General features: G+C 42.5%; 1 protein-coding gene across 4 annotated transcripts in view; it reads left to right on the forward strand.

Moving 5' to 3' along the window:
- The window catches only part of myom2a (myomesin 2a), a 34,483-nt gene that overhangs the window by 5,875 nt on the left and 11,086 nt on the right, over positions 1-17,522 (forward strand). For 3 of the 4 annotated variants that reach the window (XM_008284233.1, XM_008284235.1, XM_008284232.1), the window contains 17 exons: positions 205-297; positions 2,995-3,083; positions 3,171-3,209; positions 4,287-4,451; positions 4,561-4,722; positions 5,521-5,662; positions 7,103-7,302; positions 7,388-7,441; positions 9,309-9,436; positions 10,643-10,826; positions 12,247-12,421; positions 12,614-12,735; positions 14,078-14,265; positions 14,474-14,600; positions 14,940-15,118; positions 15,905-16,019; positions 16,498-16,657. In XM_008284233.1, coding sequence (XP_008282455.1) covers positions 205-297; positions 2,995-3,083; positions 3,171-3,209; positions 4,287-4,451; positions 4,561-4,722; positions 5,521-5,662; positions 7,103-7,302; positions 7,388-7,441; positions 9,309-9,436; positions 10,643-10,826; positions 12,247-12,421; positions 12,614-12,735; positions 14,078-14,265; positions 14,474-14,600; positions 14,940-15,118; positions 15,905-16,019; positions 16,498-16,657 — 2,322 coding nt within the window. Of the gene's footprint in view, positions 1-204; positions 298-2,994; positions 3,084-3,170; positions 3,210-4,286; positions 4,452-4,560; positions 4,723-5,520; positions 5,663-7,102; positions 7,315-7,387; positions 7,442-9,308; positions 9,437-10,642; positions 10,827-12,246; positions 12,422-12,613; positions 12,736-14,077; positions 14,266-14,473; positions 14,601-14,939; positions 15,119-15,904; positions 16,020-16,497; positions 16,658-17,522 lie in introns of all 4 variants that reach the window. The other variant, XM_008284234.1, reaches the window with a different exon arrangement.

The raw sequence follows: 17,522 nt of genomic DNA on the forward strand, positions 1-17,522 counted from the left end.
CCTACAACACCCTCCCACCTGCTCACACCTTAAATATCTGTTGCTATTTCAGCACACGACACATTTTTGCTTTGTTGGTTAAATGGCCCATCAGAGAGCGATGTATCTCTGCACACACACTGATATGTAATACACCAGTTTAAAGTATTTGTGCACCGCGAAAAGTACTTTGGGAAGATATGGCTGACCTCAGATTGTTTGCAGGTATAAAGGAGGCGTGCCAGTCGACCCACTGAGTGCCCCAGGAAAGTACAAGATTGAGAGCAAGTATGGAGTCCACAGTTTGATCATTAGCAGGTACGTGATGCCTGTGACTGGTGAGGAAAAACACAATTTTTACTGAAAGGTCCCAGTTCCTTGCTATGAGAAGTTTTAACCGAAAGGCGTGGTTCGTTTTCTGCAAATTAGTGGAAAATAAATGGTCTATGAGTTCCAGCTATCAAGTGATTATTCAAAGAAAACACAGGCACTGGTTGAAATTGTGTGATATTAGTTATTTGTTAAAATCCAAGCGACAGAATCGCACCACAGGTGTGAAGAATAACTCCGGCTGCACGTGTAACGGCAAAAATGTGGTTTTTAAAAGTCGGAAAGTAGCCAAAATGTTCATGTGAATCGTGACCATCTCATCTGCCTGAATCATACACTGGAGACTGAAATGCCTCAATTAACTTTTTAGATAATAGAGAATAGCATTAGGACACCACTGATATATTATAGGAATTAGATACTGGGCTGAAAGGTGGCACCCAGATTCACTCATAAACCAAAAAAAAAGAGTCTAATTTCACTCATTGCCACTGCATCGTATGTTAGTTTTTCTCCCACCAGTCCACAGATTTTACATTTTAAGCCCACGTTTTAGGACTTTTTCTAGACTCTTCGAAAGCTTAACACATGCAAAAAGGAATATTTGATCTTGTTTATTGTTTTAAATGTCCTGTCTATCGGTCCTATCTGTAGCAGTTCTGTGTCCGGTTTTAAAATTCAAGGAAAGCAAAATAGAATAAACCTGGAAAAGACCCAAAGACTAAACAGTAGGATGACTCCACAGGTTCAGACTTAAAACCTGCTTAGAACTTTTCATTCACATTCGGCTTTAGTTTTTATTCAGGCAGTCAGCTGGAGAGGCAGATTGCAGGCTGAGGGGCAGCCGGCTCCTTTTCGTCATCTTCAAGACCCCTCAGCTGTTCATGTCAAAGTGCTGACCTCGGTGCCATTTGAGCCATGAATTCCTCCCACAGCATGCTCTCTCTCTCCCTCCCTCCCTCTCTCTCTATCTCACCCTCTCCTTCCCCCCTGGTTCGTCCGTCATTGCTGCACATTGTAGGGTCATTAAAGACGCGATTGTTTATGTTCAAAGTTATTCAAAATTAAGACTTTTCTCATCCACAAGGCCGTCAGAAGCTCTGTTAGAAGAAGGGCGCCGGCTTTATGTCCCCCCATAGCTGAGAAAATGGATCATCTTTTAAAATAGTTCGGTCCAGGGTGAAGGTCACATTTCTTCCTTCTATGCTCACTCTCAGACTCCTCCTCGGTTTCTGTCACAGGAGCATTTATTGCCTTAGCGCACCTTTTCAGCGTGCTCAGAAGACTCAGTACACGTAATCGAACACACTGACTTGGAGACCTTGGAGAGCCGCAGCTGTTGAGCGTGTTTGAGAAAAGAAAAAGCAAAACTCAGTCTACGTTGCACATGTACTGCCTCCATGACTTTATCGTGGCCTCAGGTTTCACCTTATTTATGCTTATAGGAATCCAGTTTCCAGCCGCTGTATGGGGTTGGTGGTTTTTCTTGGGTCCACAAAAAATGTACAACCAAATGACACTGGACTAAAATCTGGACATTACAAAAATAAAATCTAATTCATGGGATGTATAGCACAGGAAAAAGTGTAGAAAAACGTCAGGTAGTTTAAAACAAGATCCAGAACGATGCCAGAACGATGATGATGATGATAGAGGAAGATATTTGTTTAAGGTGACTTTACCTGAAATATATTTCACTTGCATTTTGAAGCTCTTTTTATTAGTACAGTCATGACTCAATAATCAACCCTTAACAATCCTAAACCTGCTATCCGACAGGTTTTCAGGAAAAACCAACAGAACCCATAAAAACAGCCTTAACATAGCGACAGCCTTGGATTGTGACTCCGACATGACATTTAATGTCACCAATCAGGATGACGGCGTATTATCTGACTGAACAATCCCACAGATTGGCTACGTTCACACTGCAGGACTTGATGCTCAATGAGGATTTCTTTGTGACTTCCTTCACGTTTCCAGTTCAATGCGACTTGTATGTGATCTGCTGTGTGAACTTCATACGACCCAAAAGTGTCCCGCATGCGCAGAAGAAGACACGACGACGTCACACGCAGCGAGCGTGCTCAGTGTTTATGGAAGTAAACATGGATGGTAACGGTGGAGCGTATCTGCCACTCCCCCGCCGCCACCGATGGAGGAAACAGAAGTGTGAGCGCTAACTAAACTAGCATCAGCAGCCAAGTACTGCCTGTGTGTTCTGGACACTTCCACCCCGTCAGAGCGCTCTGATGGGGTGGAAGTAGCCGGAATCACACCGGTCAAGTAGGCATGAATTTCAGCAATGCATAGTGTTCTAACAACACACTAGTTATTATAACAACTATGAACAATAAATATTAACAACTAATGAGCCTTCCAGCATCAAGCCCTCCTCGTATCTGGACCTCCGTCTTGACAATCCGACAGCCTTGCTATCCGACATAAAAGAAGTTTTTACATTTAGTGTCGGATTATCGAGTCACGACTGTAATTAGTTTTAAATGTATGATCTACTGATTGTCTTGGACTGCTGTTTGAGGTGGTGTAGGGGTCCTGTTGGTGTTCGTTGTGTTGTCTTTTGAGTCTGTTTGTGTTTGATAGATTTGTATTATTAATGGTGACTTCAGGAAGAGGAGCTACTGTTATAATATGTTTCATTCAATGACTTTTCTGGTGTTGTAGGTGCGTTGTGAGTGATACCGCCGAGTACAGCGCCGTGGCAACCAACCAGTACGGCACGGCCACCAGCACGGCCAAAGTTGCTGTGAAGAGTAAGTCTCTGTTTTTCTCTAACTCTGTCTTACTATGGTTGAAATGGTATGTTTCTCTCTGTAAACATGATTTTATTTTCTTCACAGGACCAGCAGGATCTGCAGAGTCCTGCCAGCTTGGTCTGGGTGAGTGAATAAAGAGACAAGCGCTCCTCCTTTCTACTAATCTGACGTCATCTGAACGCTTCAGGTCTGAATGAGGACCCTGGTCACTGTGAAAGGCGTAGCATCATGACTTCTAACACAAGTCTGAGCTGCACACAGTCACATAATGACTGAGCGTAGTGAGCACAGGTCTCTTGCACCTCTTTGTGGGTTTCTTAGCTCACTTGCCATAAATAGCAATAAAATTAGTCCTGGGACACATTCATTTGTCCACCATGTCATATCATCAGACACGTGGCAAATATCACATTGATGCTGTGGACCTCTCCCTGTCACGGGAGCGTCTGGATCAGCCTGTGAGGAACATTACTGGTTCAGTGACCTACATCTGAATGACAGAAGGTCGTTTCTCCAACACACTGACGATTTTGCATATCCAATGTCTGAAAAGAACTTTGAGATGTGTGTGGAGGACGGTGTGGGGGTGTCAGACACAACTAGTTCAATCACATGGAATCACTTGGCTTCAAGGAGCAGAGCGCTGGCCGGCCCGATAAGTAGCGGAAAGTTTGGTGACAAGCTGTTTGTGTCCTATGACTCATCCAGAGTAAAAACAGGAGAAAGCTCCGTTCACGGTAAACAGTCGAGCTGCTGATGATCAACACCAACATCCGTCTGTTTTTGTGTTTAGGGAATGGAATGAACAAATTAAGCAAATATTATCTAGACAATGCTGTCTTGTTTTGACATGAAATAGTTTAGATCTGTTGTTTAATCTGGATGAAACACAGCATTTGATATTAATTTTGAGCTCTGACTTTATTTGCTGCCCTTAAGCCAGTCGATGCTGTTTTGTGTAAAATGACCCCAGGGCTGTAAATTAAGCGTTTAGCTGCTATTTTGGGTACATGATGATAAGATTTGAAACAACTACAACGCCATGATATCAAACACAGACCTAATTTACAAAGGGATTCATGTCCATGTTGATGTAGCTGTATCAAGGCTCTACGTCACCATGCTGATGTTACATACAGATTCTGCTTCAGTAAACATGATGTGTGGTGTGTGATTGCGTCTCCTTTCCCTGCCGTCCAGTGCCCCATCTGACTGACATCCATCCCAGTAAGCTGGAGGTCACCCTGCTCGATAGGTTCCCGGTTTCTTTCGGTGTGGAGGGCGCCTCCATCAGCCTGGTGTGCACCATGGTGGTTGTCCCCGACCTGCCCAACGTACCGCCCCTCGCCCAGTGGTACAGAGATGGTCAGACATCCTTTCATTCTTTCACTCATTCATCTGTAGACTTGGTGTGAAGCTGTTTTTTTTACATATGTCTGTATTTTTATGAACTCCTCCCTGTTTCTCCTGAAAGATAAAATGCTGAAACCCGGTAAGCTGGCAGAGATGTCAGTGTGTGGAAGCGCAGCTCGTCTGACGCTGCCTCACCTGGCCAAGGACGACGAGGGCCTCTACACCCTGCGTATATTTACAAAGGATGGCACTGCAGAGCATAGCGCCTACCTGTTTGTCTCAGGTATGACACGACTCTGCATCGTACGGCGTTGTGACATCACCACACTTTCGTTTGTGAATGGATGCAGACACACCACTCCTGGTTTGAACCAAATATATAGAAAAGAAAGATTAAACGTTGGCAGACTTATTTTCATTTGAAACACACAAATGGTAGTGAGTTATCCATGAAGTAAACATGGTCTCTTCATGGTTTTTATAATGTAAAGCTTAATGGATAAATTTTTATTCTAATTTTTATCCTGTTCTCAACTAGTTTGAAGTTTTGGGACTCAAGCCAAATCTTAATAAAAATCTAACAGGCTCATAAACCCTCACTTCCCACCAAACCTGATCTCAGGATGTGCTTCGACACGACAGAATGAGGGCTAATTGTGTCGCTGCTTTACTGCCTCACTAGTAATTAGTGAAAGCTTCAGCTGGAATGTCTGCAAAATGATCAGCATCAACTAAACATTATTGTATTTTATTTGTAATCCTTATTCTGTTATCCAAGCACACACACACAGACACAGAGACCAAACAGGCATGTGGAAATAGAATCAAAAAGGTTTTTAACGGATTTATTGCTTTGACTGTCCTGAAAGAGAGCAAGATGTTTTTTAACTTCCTTTTTCCTTAAAACATCACTTCACTATCTTAAGCCTCTTTCCACTAAAAACTGCAAGAAGTTAGATTTTCCCGCCACTAACGCTACACGACTGATGGGATGAGGAGGGATAATGATGTTGTCTATCACCAGCTGCCTTCCATTCATCCTTCCCTCGCTACCTGTGCCCTTGTTTCCTCGCTCCCTCAGATGCCGCCCCCTCTGCGGCCGGAGCCCCCGGCGCACCAATGAGCGTGAAGGCGTATGACGTCAACGCGGACTACGTCCTGGTTGCCTGGAAACCCCCGAACACCGTCAATGAGGCGGCAATCACCGGATACTTTGTGGATCGGTCAGTCCGCACCCTGAGAACTCTTCAGGCTTTCTTTAAATAGACCAGAGTTGGCACGCCGACGTGAATACAGTGGAGTTACACTGCGCTTAACGTCAAGGAAATGACGGAAAGTGTCACGATGTTTGGAGCTGCAGTAGATAGCATTTTAAAGAACAGACCATTATTTATTTATTTATTTATTTTTAAGTTATATTTTTGGCCTTTATTTGATAGTGAAGTGAGAGAGAGACAGGAAAGTAGGGGAGAAGAATGGGGGGAGGACATGTGGGAAAGGGTCGTGAGCGGGATTTGAACTCATGACCTCCACATTGGGACTGTAGCCCTACACATAGGACGCCAGCTCAACCAGGTGAGCTTTGGCGGCGCCCCAAGAACAGGACATTATTGGTGAAAAACAAAAAACAAACAAGAAGCTAGTTATTATTATTTTATTTTATTTACTATATAACTGCAGCTCTATTAAGAGAATTATCACAGTGTAGAGCAGGGGACTCAAACTCAACTTACCTGGGGGCCACTGGAGGTAGAGTCTGGGTGAGGCTCAAGTACTCCACAAAAAAGTACAGCTGATCCAATCTTCTCAATCTTTATTAATAACAGTTCTGAACATGAAAGGTTCTTCAGAACATCGGCTCCTCTTACCTACTCCTACCTACACTTCCTCTCACACAGCTGAGCCACATCTGGCTTGAAGGAGGAAGCAATTGGCTTGAAGATGCTCATCAGTAGGTTTGGATCTGCACTTTGACTTATTCATGATGGAGAGGAGCTAAACACATTTGCACTGGGTGACAGGATGTATGTTCCCTCCACTCTGTGATGCTCCCGATTCACGTTTCAAATGACTAGCGTTGCTAATTCGTGTTGCTGTCACGAGCCTGAGCTATGGTGGCCCACAAGTGATAAAAAATAGAAAACGTCCAGGATGACGACTCGCGTAGGTACATGTGAGAAAAATGCACAAACTTTGATGTCAAATAGGGGGCCACAAAATATCATCCGGCGGCCCTCAATTGGCCCACGAGCCACGAGTTTGAGACCCCTGGTGTAGAGATTACCTTCTAACTGAATGGGACAAATTAAGACATTTAAGGATAACGTCCTGGACTTTAAGAACCATTTTATTTCTTGGATGCTTTAACTTGACAGTTTGACAGGATTTTAGGAAAGAAAATAAAAGTTTCCACCATGTTGGGTGACGTCATGTTGCCTTGTCAGCATCCAAGTTGCCAAAAACAACAAACACTTAATGCAACTTTAAAAACTTTGTTGTAAATGTTTCCAGTCATCAATCACAAATTTATTTACCGAAGCTGCTCCTGAAGAGAAATTCTGAATTCTGGTCAGTTTAGATTTTGTTGGAGAACATTCTGTGTGAGAGTTACCTGCTGCTGATGTCATGACACTGATGAAACCGTCTCCCGCTCCGTTGTGCAGAAGCGAAGCTGGCACCGACACCTGGGTCCAGTGCAACGACGCCCCGGTGAAGGTTTGCAAATACCCGGTGCACGGCCTGAAAGTGGGCCGCTCCTACCACTTCCGGGTCAGAGCCGTGAACAGCGCCGGCATCAGCAGAGCGTCGCGCAAGTCAGACAAAGTGACGGCGCTCGATCCGGCCGAGAGCGAGAGACTGCAAGGTACCGACGAAGGTAAACGCAAAACACGAGGCGGCGGGATGCCAGCGCTTCCTAACGGGTCTGTTGTTGTCGTTTCCTGCAACAGTGATTAAAATCGAAGGGAAGTACGACATAGTGATCAGAGACGATGAACTGGAAGGTACAGTAGGAAACAAAGACTGATTTGCGTTCTGAGTTTTGTTTTCTACAACCTTTAAACCCCTTCATCACGGAGTACTAACACCTGACCTGCTTCCCAAACCTCTTCATGCCAACATGACATTTCACATTTTAATAGGAACAAAGGTTATTGATTTTTTTTAAACAGATTGCGCAAATGACAAAACAAGACCTCAAGAATAAATGGGAACTATTTTCTCATCGTCTCATGACAGAATTCTGACTCTGAAGCTCTGACATTGTTCTTCTGATGGTGTAACTTGGCGATAGCTTTTCCGTGATCAATAGAGAAAGGCTGAGCTGTATCATGATACAGTCTTAGAGCCTTGCCGGTTGTCACAACAAATGCAGCTGAAGTCTGAGCAGTAACCGTATCCAGCCAGGCCGAGCAGCTGCTGCTTCTCACAGCCAGCGGCCCGATGCTGCCGGAGGTCGGCCTTTCTGTCGTATCTGCACTTTGCTGGCAGTTCATTACGACCGGACTGCAGCAACACATCGACTGTTCGTATCAGTCAGAAGGAAAGCACGACGTGTGATGAGGTAATGCAGCACTGATTCAGATGAACAGCTCCCCCGCTGTGGACCTTCAGGGCTCTTTGTTGTCCTGTCGGATGTTATATCAGGAAAACAGACATGGAAGGTTTTCACCCTGAAATCTAAAAAGGTTTTTTAAAATGTTAAAACAACACATTAAACTAATTAGGCTGATTGAAATGATCCAACCTTAGAAAACATCTGTACTGCAATCTCAGAACTTCTACACCAGGGATCTCCAGCTCTGGTCCTCGTGAGCTGCTGTCCTGCAGGTTTTTACTGCAACACACCTGAATCAGATCATTCACAGACTTGTGTAGAACTTGACAACAAGCTGCTGGAGATCCATTAATGTGAGTCAGGTGTGTTGCAGTAAAAACCTGCAGGACAGGAGCTCAGGAGGACCGGCGTTGGAGATCCCTGGTCTAGCTTCATCAATTTAAACTACACAACTCTTCTCCCCTTCTAACCATTTGTGGTGCGATGGTCCATCTAACTCCCACTTTTCCATTCACACTTTAATCGACTGTTTTTATGTTCTAAGTAAACCGGTTTCAAGTTTTCCTTCCTCTCCAACGTGTGCCGACTTCTACACTTTAACCCAAACCTATAACACACAAAAAAAAAACTAATTAAAAAATAAAGAAAAATGGGAAACACATTGATATAATATCAGACGAGGCTTGTTGTAGAAGTCCCACATCTCAGTTTCCTCTTCAACTGAACTTCAGAGACTAAATCCTCTTCATGTGGACTGATGATGTTTAGCGTTGCTCTTCGTTATATCTGATTTAGGACCTTCATATTTCTTCTTAAAATGCTGAAATATGGCATCGAGGTTTGTGTTCACGTGCTCCACTGGATGCTAAACTAGACGGCAAAGAATTGTGTTTATTTGGTCAGTATTTGATCACACAGCACAGACTGTTCTGTTTAATCCAACTGATATCATAGTTTCATCTTTTAAAAATAAAATCCAAGTACAAATGCTGCTAGCCTGCCTGCTTAGCTTTTTTAAAAGACTATTGATAAAAGGTCTGTATAAGAAAATACACAGTAAACTGTCCATTGAGTTTAACCCTCAGATTCATTCAAATCTGTTTTGAATATCTGAATATAATTGTACGAAAACACCCAATTGAAAACCTGATGGTGTTGTACCTTCACTTTCTTCCCTGCCAGTGGGAGCAAGGTCACATCTGCATTCATAAGAATTCACTAAAAGAGAAGCATAATGTGGGACTTCTGCAAACGGCTGCTGCTGCTGCTGCTGTATGTACTTTATGCTTCAACAACGTTCACTCCAAATCTAGGCTACGTAACAATCCCCGGTGAGCCCACGGATGTGCATGCGTCCGAGATTTTCAAATCGTACGTCGTGCTGAGCTGGAAGCCTCCCAGCCCTCGCGGACGAGCTCCGCTGTGGTACGTCATCGAGAAGGTGCGTGTCGCTCCACCTCTGCTCTGTAGTGGAGAGAGAAACAAGACATTGACCTCTTTAACGCTGCACCTTATCCTGTAATGTCCACGCTGCTTTTTTTAGAGTTAAAAGTTCTTGTTGTTTATCGAATCCGCAGTACACAACAGCATCACATGCAGCCCATGTTGTCAAACCACAGTAAAATGAAGCTGTGTGACTTTAATGTTGAGTGAATTAGTGTTTTTGTTGTTGTTTGACTGGAACCTTCCAGCAAATTTAGATATTACAGAAGCATTCATTTGCACACACATTATACATCTTGATTAGAAAAGGTTCTACACAACAGCATGTCCATACCAGTTTAAGAGGTCGTGTGTTTTTTAGACCCATGAACATGTAAAAGCTCAGCAGGCGTCATTTGTTTGCAGTCAGTAAAAAAAAACATTTATGGCAACAACAAAAAAAAGTGATCCCTGCATATACAAATTCACTGAAATAACAATCTATATTCTAGGACAGTGGTTCTCAAACTGGGGGTTGGGACCCCCATGGGGGTCCCAAGATAATTTCAGGGGGTCGCCAGGTCATTGTTAAAAAAACAAATGAATGAAACAAATGCCGACATTTATCAAATAAATGTGCATCAGGGCTGTCAAAATTCTTCTTCCCACTCCTTTTTTGTTAATATTGTTATTTGATTATGTGATATTTTAATTCTTTTTTGCTCTTTTTAAAAAATATTTTCTTTATTTGTTCAAAATAAATTCAATTCATTCATTCATTCGAAAGAAAATGAACGTGTTAATGTAAAGAGATTAATCTACACATTCATTTTTAACACATTAATGCCTGAACAACAAAGTTCATGCCATCTTAAAAATTCAAACTGGGGGGTCACCAACACAAAGTTCTGTTTTCTTGGGGGTCGTGGCTCAAAAAACTTTGAGAACCACTGATCTAGCAATTTAGATACGATAGGTCAAAAGTAATATATTGACATGCTTGATATAACCAGCCAATACTGGCACAGATATGTTAGTATCTGCATAAATGCTGGCAGATTTACACACGTTATTAAAATTAAACTGCTACACATCACAACTCCAATGTGCTGTATTTTCACTGCCTTTGTTTACACAGTATTTAAAGCTCCTCTTGTGAGTGTTTGTGATGAGTTGGTTGCAGATGGCTGTGCATTCTCATTCCCCCTCCCCGACTCTCCCACAGTGCTTAGCAGGCACTGGAGCATGGCAGCGGATCAACACGGCAGTCAAACTGCACTCGCCCCGTTACCCAGTATTTGATTTGCAAGACGGGCAAAAGTACCAGTTTCGAGTGTATTCGGTCAACATGTACGGCTCCAGCGAGGCCTCCGCGCCCTCCGAGCCCATCCAAAAGGTTGACGAAGATGGTAAGAGCGGGGATCAGTGCACAGACTGACAGACACACATCCGCAAATCACAGCACAACAAACACACAAATAGGCACAGATCTGCACACATATTATGGTCTGAAACAAATCAGATGTTTTGGTTCGTTTCATTATTATTTCCTTGTCTTTCTGCGCTGAACACGTCAAACACATGTACTGCCTGTATGTTGCAGGTGTCGAGCTGCCAGTCGGTACGTACGGTTGTTGAAAGTCACTGTTTCACACTGTGTCACATTGGTTCACTCTTCCTCTGTGTGTTTTAACTGTGAGTGGAGCACATGCAGATGGCTCAGTGTGACATGCAGGACGACAGGAGGCTTCAATTCCAACATCAAATAAAAGGAAGATGAAATTCTTCACTGGTGAAACCTAGTTTAACCTCAGCTCCTCTGACGCCACTCTCTGCTCAGACGCCCCGTTCTGCGCTGAATGTCAAAGCCATTCTGTACGACCTTTAAAACATGTTGTGTTTAACCCACAGGTGTGTGCCACGGCAGGTTCACAGACCTGAAAGCCCCCTTTGTGTTTGTGCACATAATGTACAGGGACAGAACGCTGCATGTTGCTCAAGTAGCTTTGTAACCTACAGAACAGCGTGAGGAGGAAACCACATGTGCAGATCAGTGACAGCTTGATGGTTTCTGTTGTGTGAGAAAGCACACAGATGGCAACTGGTTGTGTGGCCTCCAGGAAGAACAAGACATTTTAATAAACTGCTGACGTTCAGCTCATCGGCGGATGTCTGAGACGATCAGACTAGACGTATGGAGCTCTCGTAGGCCGTTGGCACTTCATTTTAAACATGATGATTTATTGGAGGACTAATGAAAGAACATTTTCTTTTCATGTGGTTTGAAAATCACAATATTGTTAAGTTTGCATTTTTCTGTGTCGTGTAGTTTAACGTCGGACCATCTGCGATAAATTGACACGTATATGAAGAGTTCATTTGCAAGAACAGATAACTCCATCTTCACAAAGCTTCAGAAAACCCACTTTTCCATCGTCAAACTGAAGTTATCTCTGTTTTTGTCATTTCTACTGAGTCACATCCACTCAGCTTCAGTCTGATATTGTCGAGTGGTGCTAGACGATGGAGAAGTGGGTTTTCTGAAGCTTTGTGAAAGCAAATGAACTCTTCATATATAAAATTAAGCTTCTGGCTTTCTTAAAACATGTTTTTACAGTTAAATAAATGTTACAGGCACATTTGGAACGAGTTTTATGTGAAACAGACCGTCGAATGCATCTTATGAAAGTGTTTAGGATGCTGACTATTGGAATATATGTTGAGCTATCTGCACATAATTTGGATTTTGAATCTATTTGTTTAGTCATCATTGTGTTTTTATTCATCAGACCTTCCTGTGTCACTGATGATGGTCTCTGTCCTGAACAGGCGTCCCCTCTGCTCCTGGTCAGCTCGTTGCCACCAGGAACAGCAAGTCGTCGGTGTTTGTGCAGTGGGAGGCTCCCAAACATCTGAAAAACCTCATGGGATACTACATCGATGGCCGCGTGGTCGGATCCAAGGAGTGGTTCGCGTGCAACCATAAACCGTTCAAACACACCAGGTCAGTGTTGAGAGCTGCTTTGAGACCTTGTTGGTGTATTAATATGAAAATGGAATCTGAATCGTCTAAAATTTATTTAAGCAGGCAGGGAAAAATCAGAGATGTCACCACAAACCGAAGAAAGAAAAATAACACTGACTAACTAACTGTATTTGTATGTAAGTTAAATAAAAAGTGAGTCCGTGTTGTCAGGTTTGTGGTCCACGGCCTGATCCCCGGGGAGACGTACACGTTCCGAGTCCAAGCCGTCAACCTCTTCGGCCTCAGTGAGGAGTCTCAGGAGTCCTCTCCCATCTCTGTGGAGCCTGCCCTCGGTAAGACAAAGCCCACATTTATGACCCCGGGATGGTACCTATGGTGTGATGAGGGCACCGAATTACAAACATAAACCAATAAAAGAGTGATAAAATAAAAGTGGAAATAAAAAGAAGAATAAATAAAATTAAAAATAAATAATGTGACAATATTAATCAAAAATGAATCCAAGAAAGAAAAGGCTAAAAAAAAAAAAAAAAGTAAAAATATAAAGACAAATAAAAAAATAATAATAAAAATAGTAAGTTATTATTTTATTATTTATTTATTTTTATTAATGTATTTTCTATTTTTATTTATTTTTCTTATTTATTTTTAAACAATTTTTTCATTTTAATTTTTTTAATTATTATTTTTTTTTAATTATTTGTTTCATTTTTATTTATTTATTTATTTTTTTTATAATGTCACTTTAAAAGCAAGGGAAATATGCACAGAAAAATGTGTGCAGTAAGAATGTCATGTGCATATTTCCTTTACTTTTAAAGCGACATTATAAAAAATAAATTAAAAAGTAAATAAAAAATAAAAAGGAAATTAACAAAATAGTTTAAATTGAAAATAACTAGTTAAAAAAATAAAACCTAAAAATTACATTAAAATTAAAAATAAATTCTTATTTTTTATTATTTTATTTATTTGTCTTTATATTTCTACATTTATTAGCCTTTTGTTTCATGGATTCATTTTTGATTCATATCGCTTTTTATTGCCACAATATTTATTTATTTTTGATTTGATTTATTCTTCTTTTTATTTCCACTTTAATTTTATTATTCTTTTATTGATTTATTTTTGTAATTTGGCGCTCTCACTACTCCATGCTTACTGAAGATCTTTGCCAAAGTGCTCTTAAACCACTATCATATGAAAAGGTTGGTAGGTTTCTAGGAAAACGTCGGCTGAAATAAGTACATACGTGACAGGATTTAAACAGAAAGTGTAAAAGAAAATGTGATTCATGAGACGACCAGTGTCCATGGACTAAGCTGATGCTCCGTGTGACTCATTTCATTCCTCTGTCCAGGCAAAGGGGTGGATTATGGTATGTACTCTGTAGCTGTGCTCATCGTCGTCCACCTTACTCACCCACTGCTCCCTCTTTCACTACCTTCACTTGTCACTATGTGCTTTAATCATAGTCCGGTATCTTTTGAGCACCACTCTGCACCAGTTTGGTAAAACTACGAAGTGTTTGATGAATGTCACGTTGTCGTAGCCGTTCACTTAAACAGAACGCATGAAAAGCTCGTGTTACACAAAGTCACGACATGATCCGTTTCCTACAGTAGTTTTCTAAACTTTGGATAAGGAAATTATTAATTAACCTTTGTGATGCAGCCACTCCCAGCGCCCCCTACGGCATCACCCTGCTGAGCTGCGACGGCTCCTCCATGACCGTGGCCTGGAAGAGTCCCAAACACTGTGGCGGCTCCAAGGTCAACGCTTACTACATCGACAAGCGCGACGCCGACACGTTGGTCTGGAAGGAGGTCAACCTGTCTGCTGTCACCGAAAGAGTCTGCACTGTGAGCGCCATCGATTAGACACTAAACCAAACTACCAGTTTTATTTAGGAAAAGTTAGAATAAAAACTTTGCTTCATAGCTTAAGAATACATTTCCATCACAGATAAATACAACTATAACTTCACATTCATTTACTTTTGGGGTTTTTGAGTGCTCAGTCGCTAAATTTGATAATCTCGACGACACACCACTTCCTGTGTGTCTTCAGGTGGACAGTCTGACGGAGGGAACCTTTTACGAGTTCAGAGTCCAGGCTGGTAACATGGCTGGTGTCGGTGTACCATCAGCTCCCAGCGTCGCCATGAAATGTGAAGCTTGGACCATGGATGAGCCAGGTACAGTATCATCAGTCTGTCCTCCATCATTAAGTACTGTTGGATTTATTATCGACTTTATCCACCAAAGTTTTACTGGTTCTGCTACAAGCTAAATGTCTCAGCTGTGGTTTTGACAGATGCACAAAAACACCTTCTTGTCAGTCGTATCTATTCCCTGTTAAATTCTACTTATCAATCAATAGCAGACAAAAACTTACTTTGAATGTTTGTTCAACTTCACTTGGTTGCAAAACAGAAAAATCATCCAGTTTCCAACTACTGAGACCACACAGCAGACTGTCTTTGGGATTGCTGATATGTTTTTGTTGTTGTTGTTGTTTGTTTTTGTAATTGAAGGCCCAGCCTATGACCTGAGCTTCAGCGAGGTCAGAAGTCACTCTCTGGTTATCCTGTGGAAAGCTCCAGTTTACACCGGAGCCAGCGCCGTCTCTGGATACTTTGTGGACATGGCCAAGAAGGGCTCATCAGAGTTTGTTACTCTGAACCAGGAGGCTGTGAGCCACCGTTACCTGCAGGTAAGAGACCTGATTATACAGCCATGACTCGATAATCCGACCCTTAACAATCCTAAACCTGCTATCCGACAGGTTTTGAGGAAAACGAACAGAACCCATAAAAACAGCCTTAACATAGCGACAGCCTTGGATTGTGACTCCGACATGACATTTAATGTCACCAATCAGGATGACGGCGTATTATCTGACTGAACAATCCCACAGATTGGCTACATTCACACTGCAGGACTTGATGCTCAATGAGGATTTCTTTGTGACTTCCTTCACGTTTCCACTTCAATGCGACTTGTATGTGATCTGCTGTGTGAACTTCATACGACCCAAAAGTGTCCCGCATGCGCAGAAGAGGACACGACGACGTCACACGCAGCGAGCGTGCTCAGTGTTTATGGAAGTAAACATGGATGGTAACGGTGGAGCGTATCTGCCACTCCCCCGCCGCCACCGATGGAGGAAACAGAAGTGTGAGCGCTAACTAAACTAGCATCAGCAGCCAAGTACTGCCTGTGTGTTCTGGACACTTCCACCCCGTCAGAGCGCTGCCCCGGGGTGGAAGTGGCTGTTCCAGCATCAAGCCCTCCTCGTATCTGGACCTCCGTCTTGACAATCCGACAGCCTTGCTATCCGACATAAAAGAAGGTTTTACATTTAGTGTCGGATTATTGAGTCACAACTGTATACAGTGTTTATATGTTGATATTAATCCAGCACCTCTAACAAATGCACACACGTCTTCCCACGCCCACACCACACTACATGTGATGATGTTTCCACGGTTTGCTGCAGGTGAGCGGACTGGAGGAAGGTGAAACCTACGTGTTCAGAGTTCGTTCTGTCAATGCAAACGGTGTTGGAAAACCTTCCCAGCTGTCTGAGCCAGTTTGTGCCAGAGCTCTTCCAGGTAACAACAACTTAATACCTCCAGCTTCTAGTGCCAACTAGTGTTGGATTTACTCAGCGCCGCACCCTCTGTATTGTCAAATGACTAACTGTAGCTGTATTGTCCGGGGATGTGTTACGTCTTGAGGACACTGGCGTGGCCATGACCTCATTTCGGTTCAACCAAACGCGCCACCTCACCGACAATTACAGGATAATAGTGTATGACTTAAGCTGAATTAGGTTTTATTTCACTGTATTATAAACCTATAAAGATATAAATACCAAAACATTTAATGAATCTTTGACCTGTGGGCACAGAGATGAGCAGTTTGTCTGGAATATCAACTAAGAACAATTCCTGTTCATATTAAAAATCAAAGCCTAGTCAAAGTGTTGACACATGACTGGAACTGGAAATTAAAATGTAAAATCTCTGATGACAGCTGAGTAAACTGTCACTTATCCGAGGACTGTTTACATGTTATTCATGTTCACAGGCACTACGGAGATCGTGGCCGGCGTGGACGAGGAGACCGGGGACGTCTTCTTGTCTCTGGAGGCCTGCGAGATCTGCGAGACGTCCAAGTTTGTGTGGTCGAAGAACTATAAACCCATCGGGGATTGCCCCAGGGTCGCCGTCTCAGCCAAGGGCAGAACGTAAGCTCAACACATCACAGAGGCTTTAGAGAGAACTTGGGTATTTATTTGGCTTCTTCTTTGGACTTTCTCTAAGGAATCAAACGTTCTCCTGCATTCAGTGACTGTTTTCCTGCCTCAGGGCTTCGTCTGGTTCACTGTCTGTCAGCTTGTCCTCACTAAAATCACAGTGACAGTATGCTGCTGAACCGGATCGGGGTTTTATGTTTCCTCTTGTCACCGCTCATAAAACAAACATTAAAGGTCACTTAAACTGTTGGAATCAGGAGACATTGTTATTGGGTTCATATATGAAACTCTTTTTATAGACTGAGCTGCAACAGCGCCGTGTTTTATGTTGTCACTTTAATCAATTGTGTCTTGATTGAATGTACATCTCAGCATTTCATTGGTAATTAATTGACTGGAGGTTTATGAGTTGCACATCAGACTGTCGTGGAACCGTCCTCTTCATTTCGCCACCCACTTTGACACATTTACAGTTTGCGTTGGAGTCTTTCTTTTCACACGTGAAGCTCACGGTTCTCCACAGATATACACAGCGCAAAGATCTGCTGATTGTTCTATTGACATACCAGCTACATGGCATAACAAACATCTTTTATTACACTTATTAAAAAAGGAAGTGGAGGCCTGTCTGTGTTCAGTCATCCATTAGAAGTTTGTAATGACATGATAGAGACATTATATTATTATGGCAATTATCAGAGGAAAGCCCAGTGTAGAAAGAGAAGTCTGGCAGCAATGCTGGTGGACACACAAGCATGCAAGCTGCAGCAGTTCAGTGAGGTAAGCTTCCATGAAGAGCTGAAGTAGGCAGTTTTCCTAAAATTAGTGTCCTCGGAAAAAGAAAAAGAAATCCTTT

The sequence above is a fragment of the Stegastes partitus genome, unplaced genomic scaffold (genome assembly GCF_000690725.1).
Source record: "Stegastes partitus isolate 25-593 unplaced genomic scaffold, Stegastes_partitus-1.0.2 Scaffold352, whole genome shotgun sequence".
NCBI classification, from domain to species: Eukaryota; Metazoa; Chordata; class Actinopteri; family Pomacentridae; genus Stegastes; species Stegastes partitus.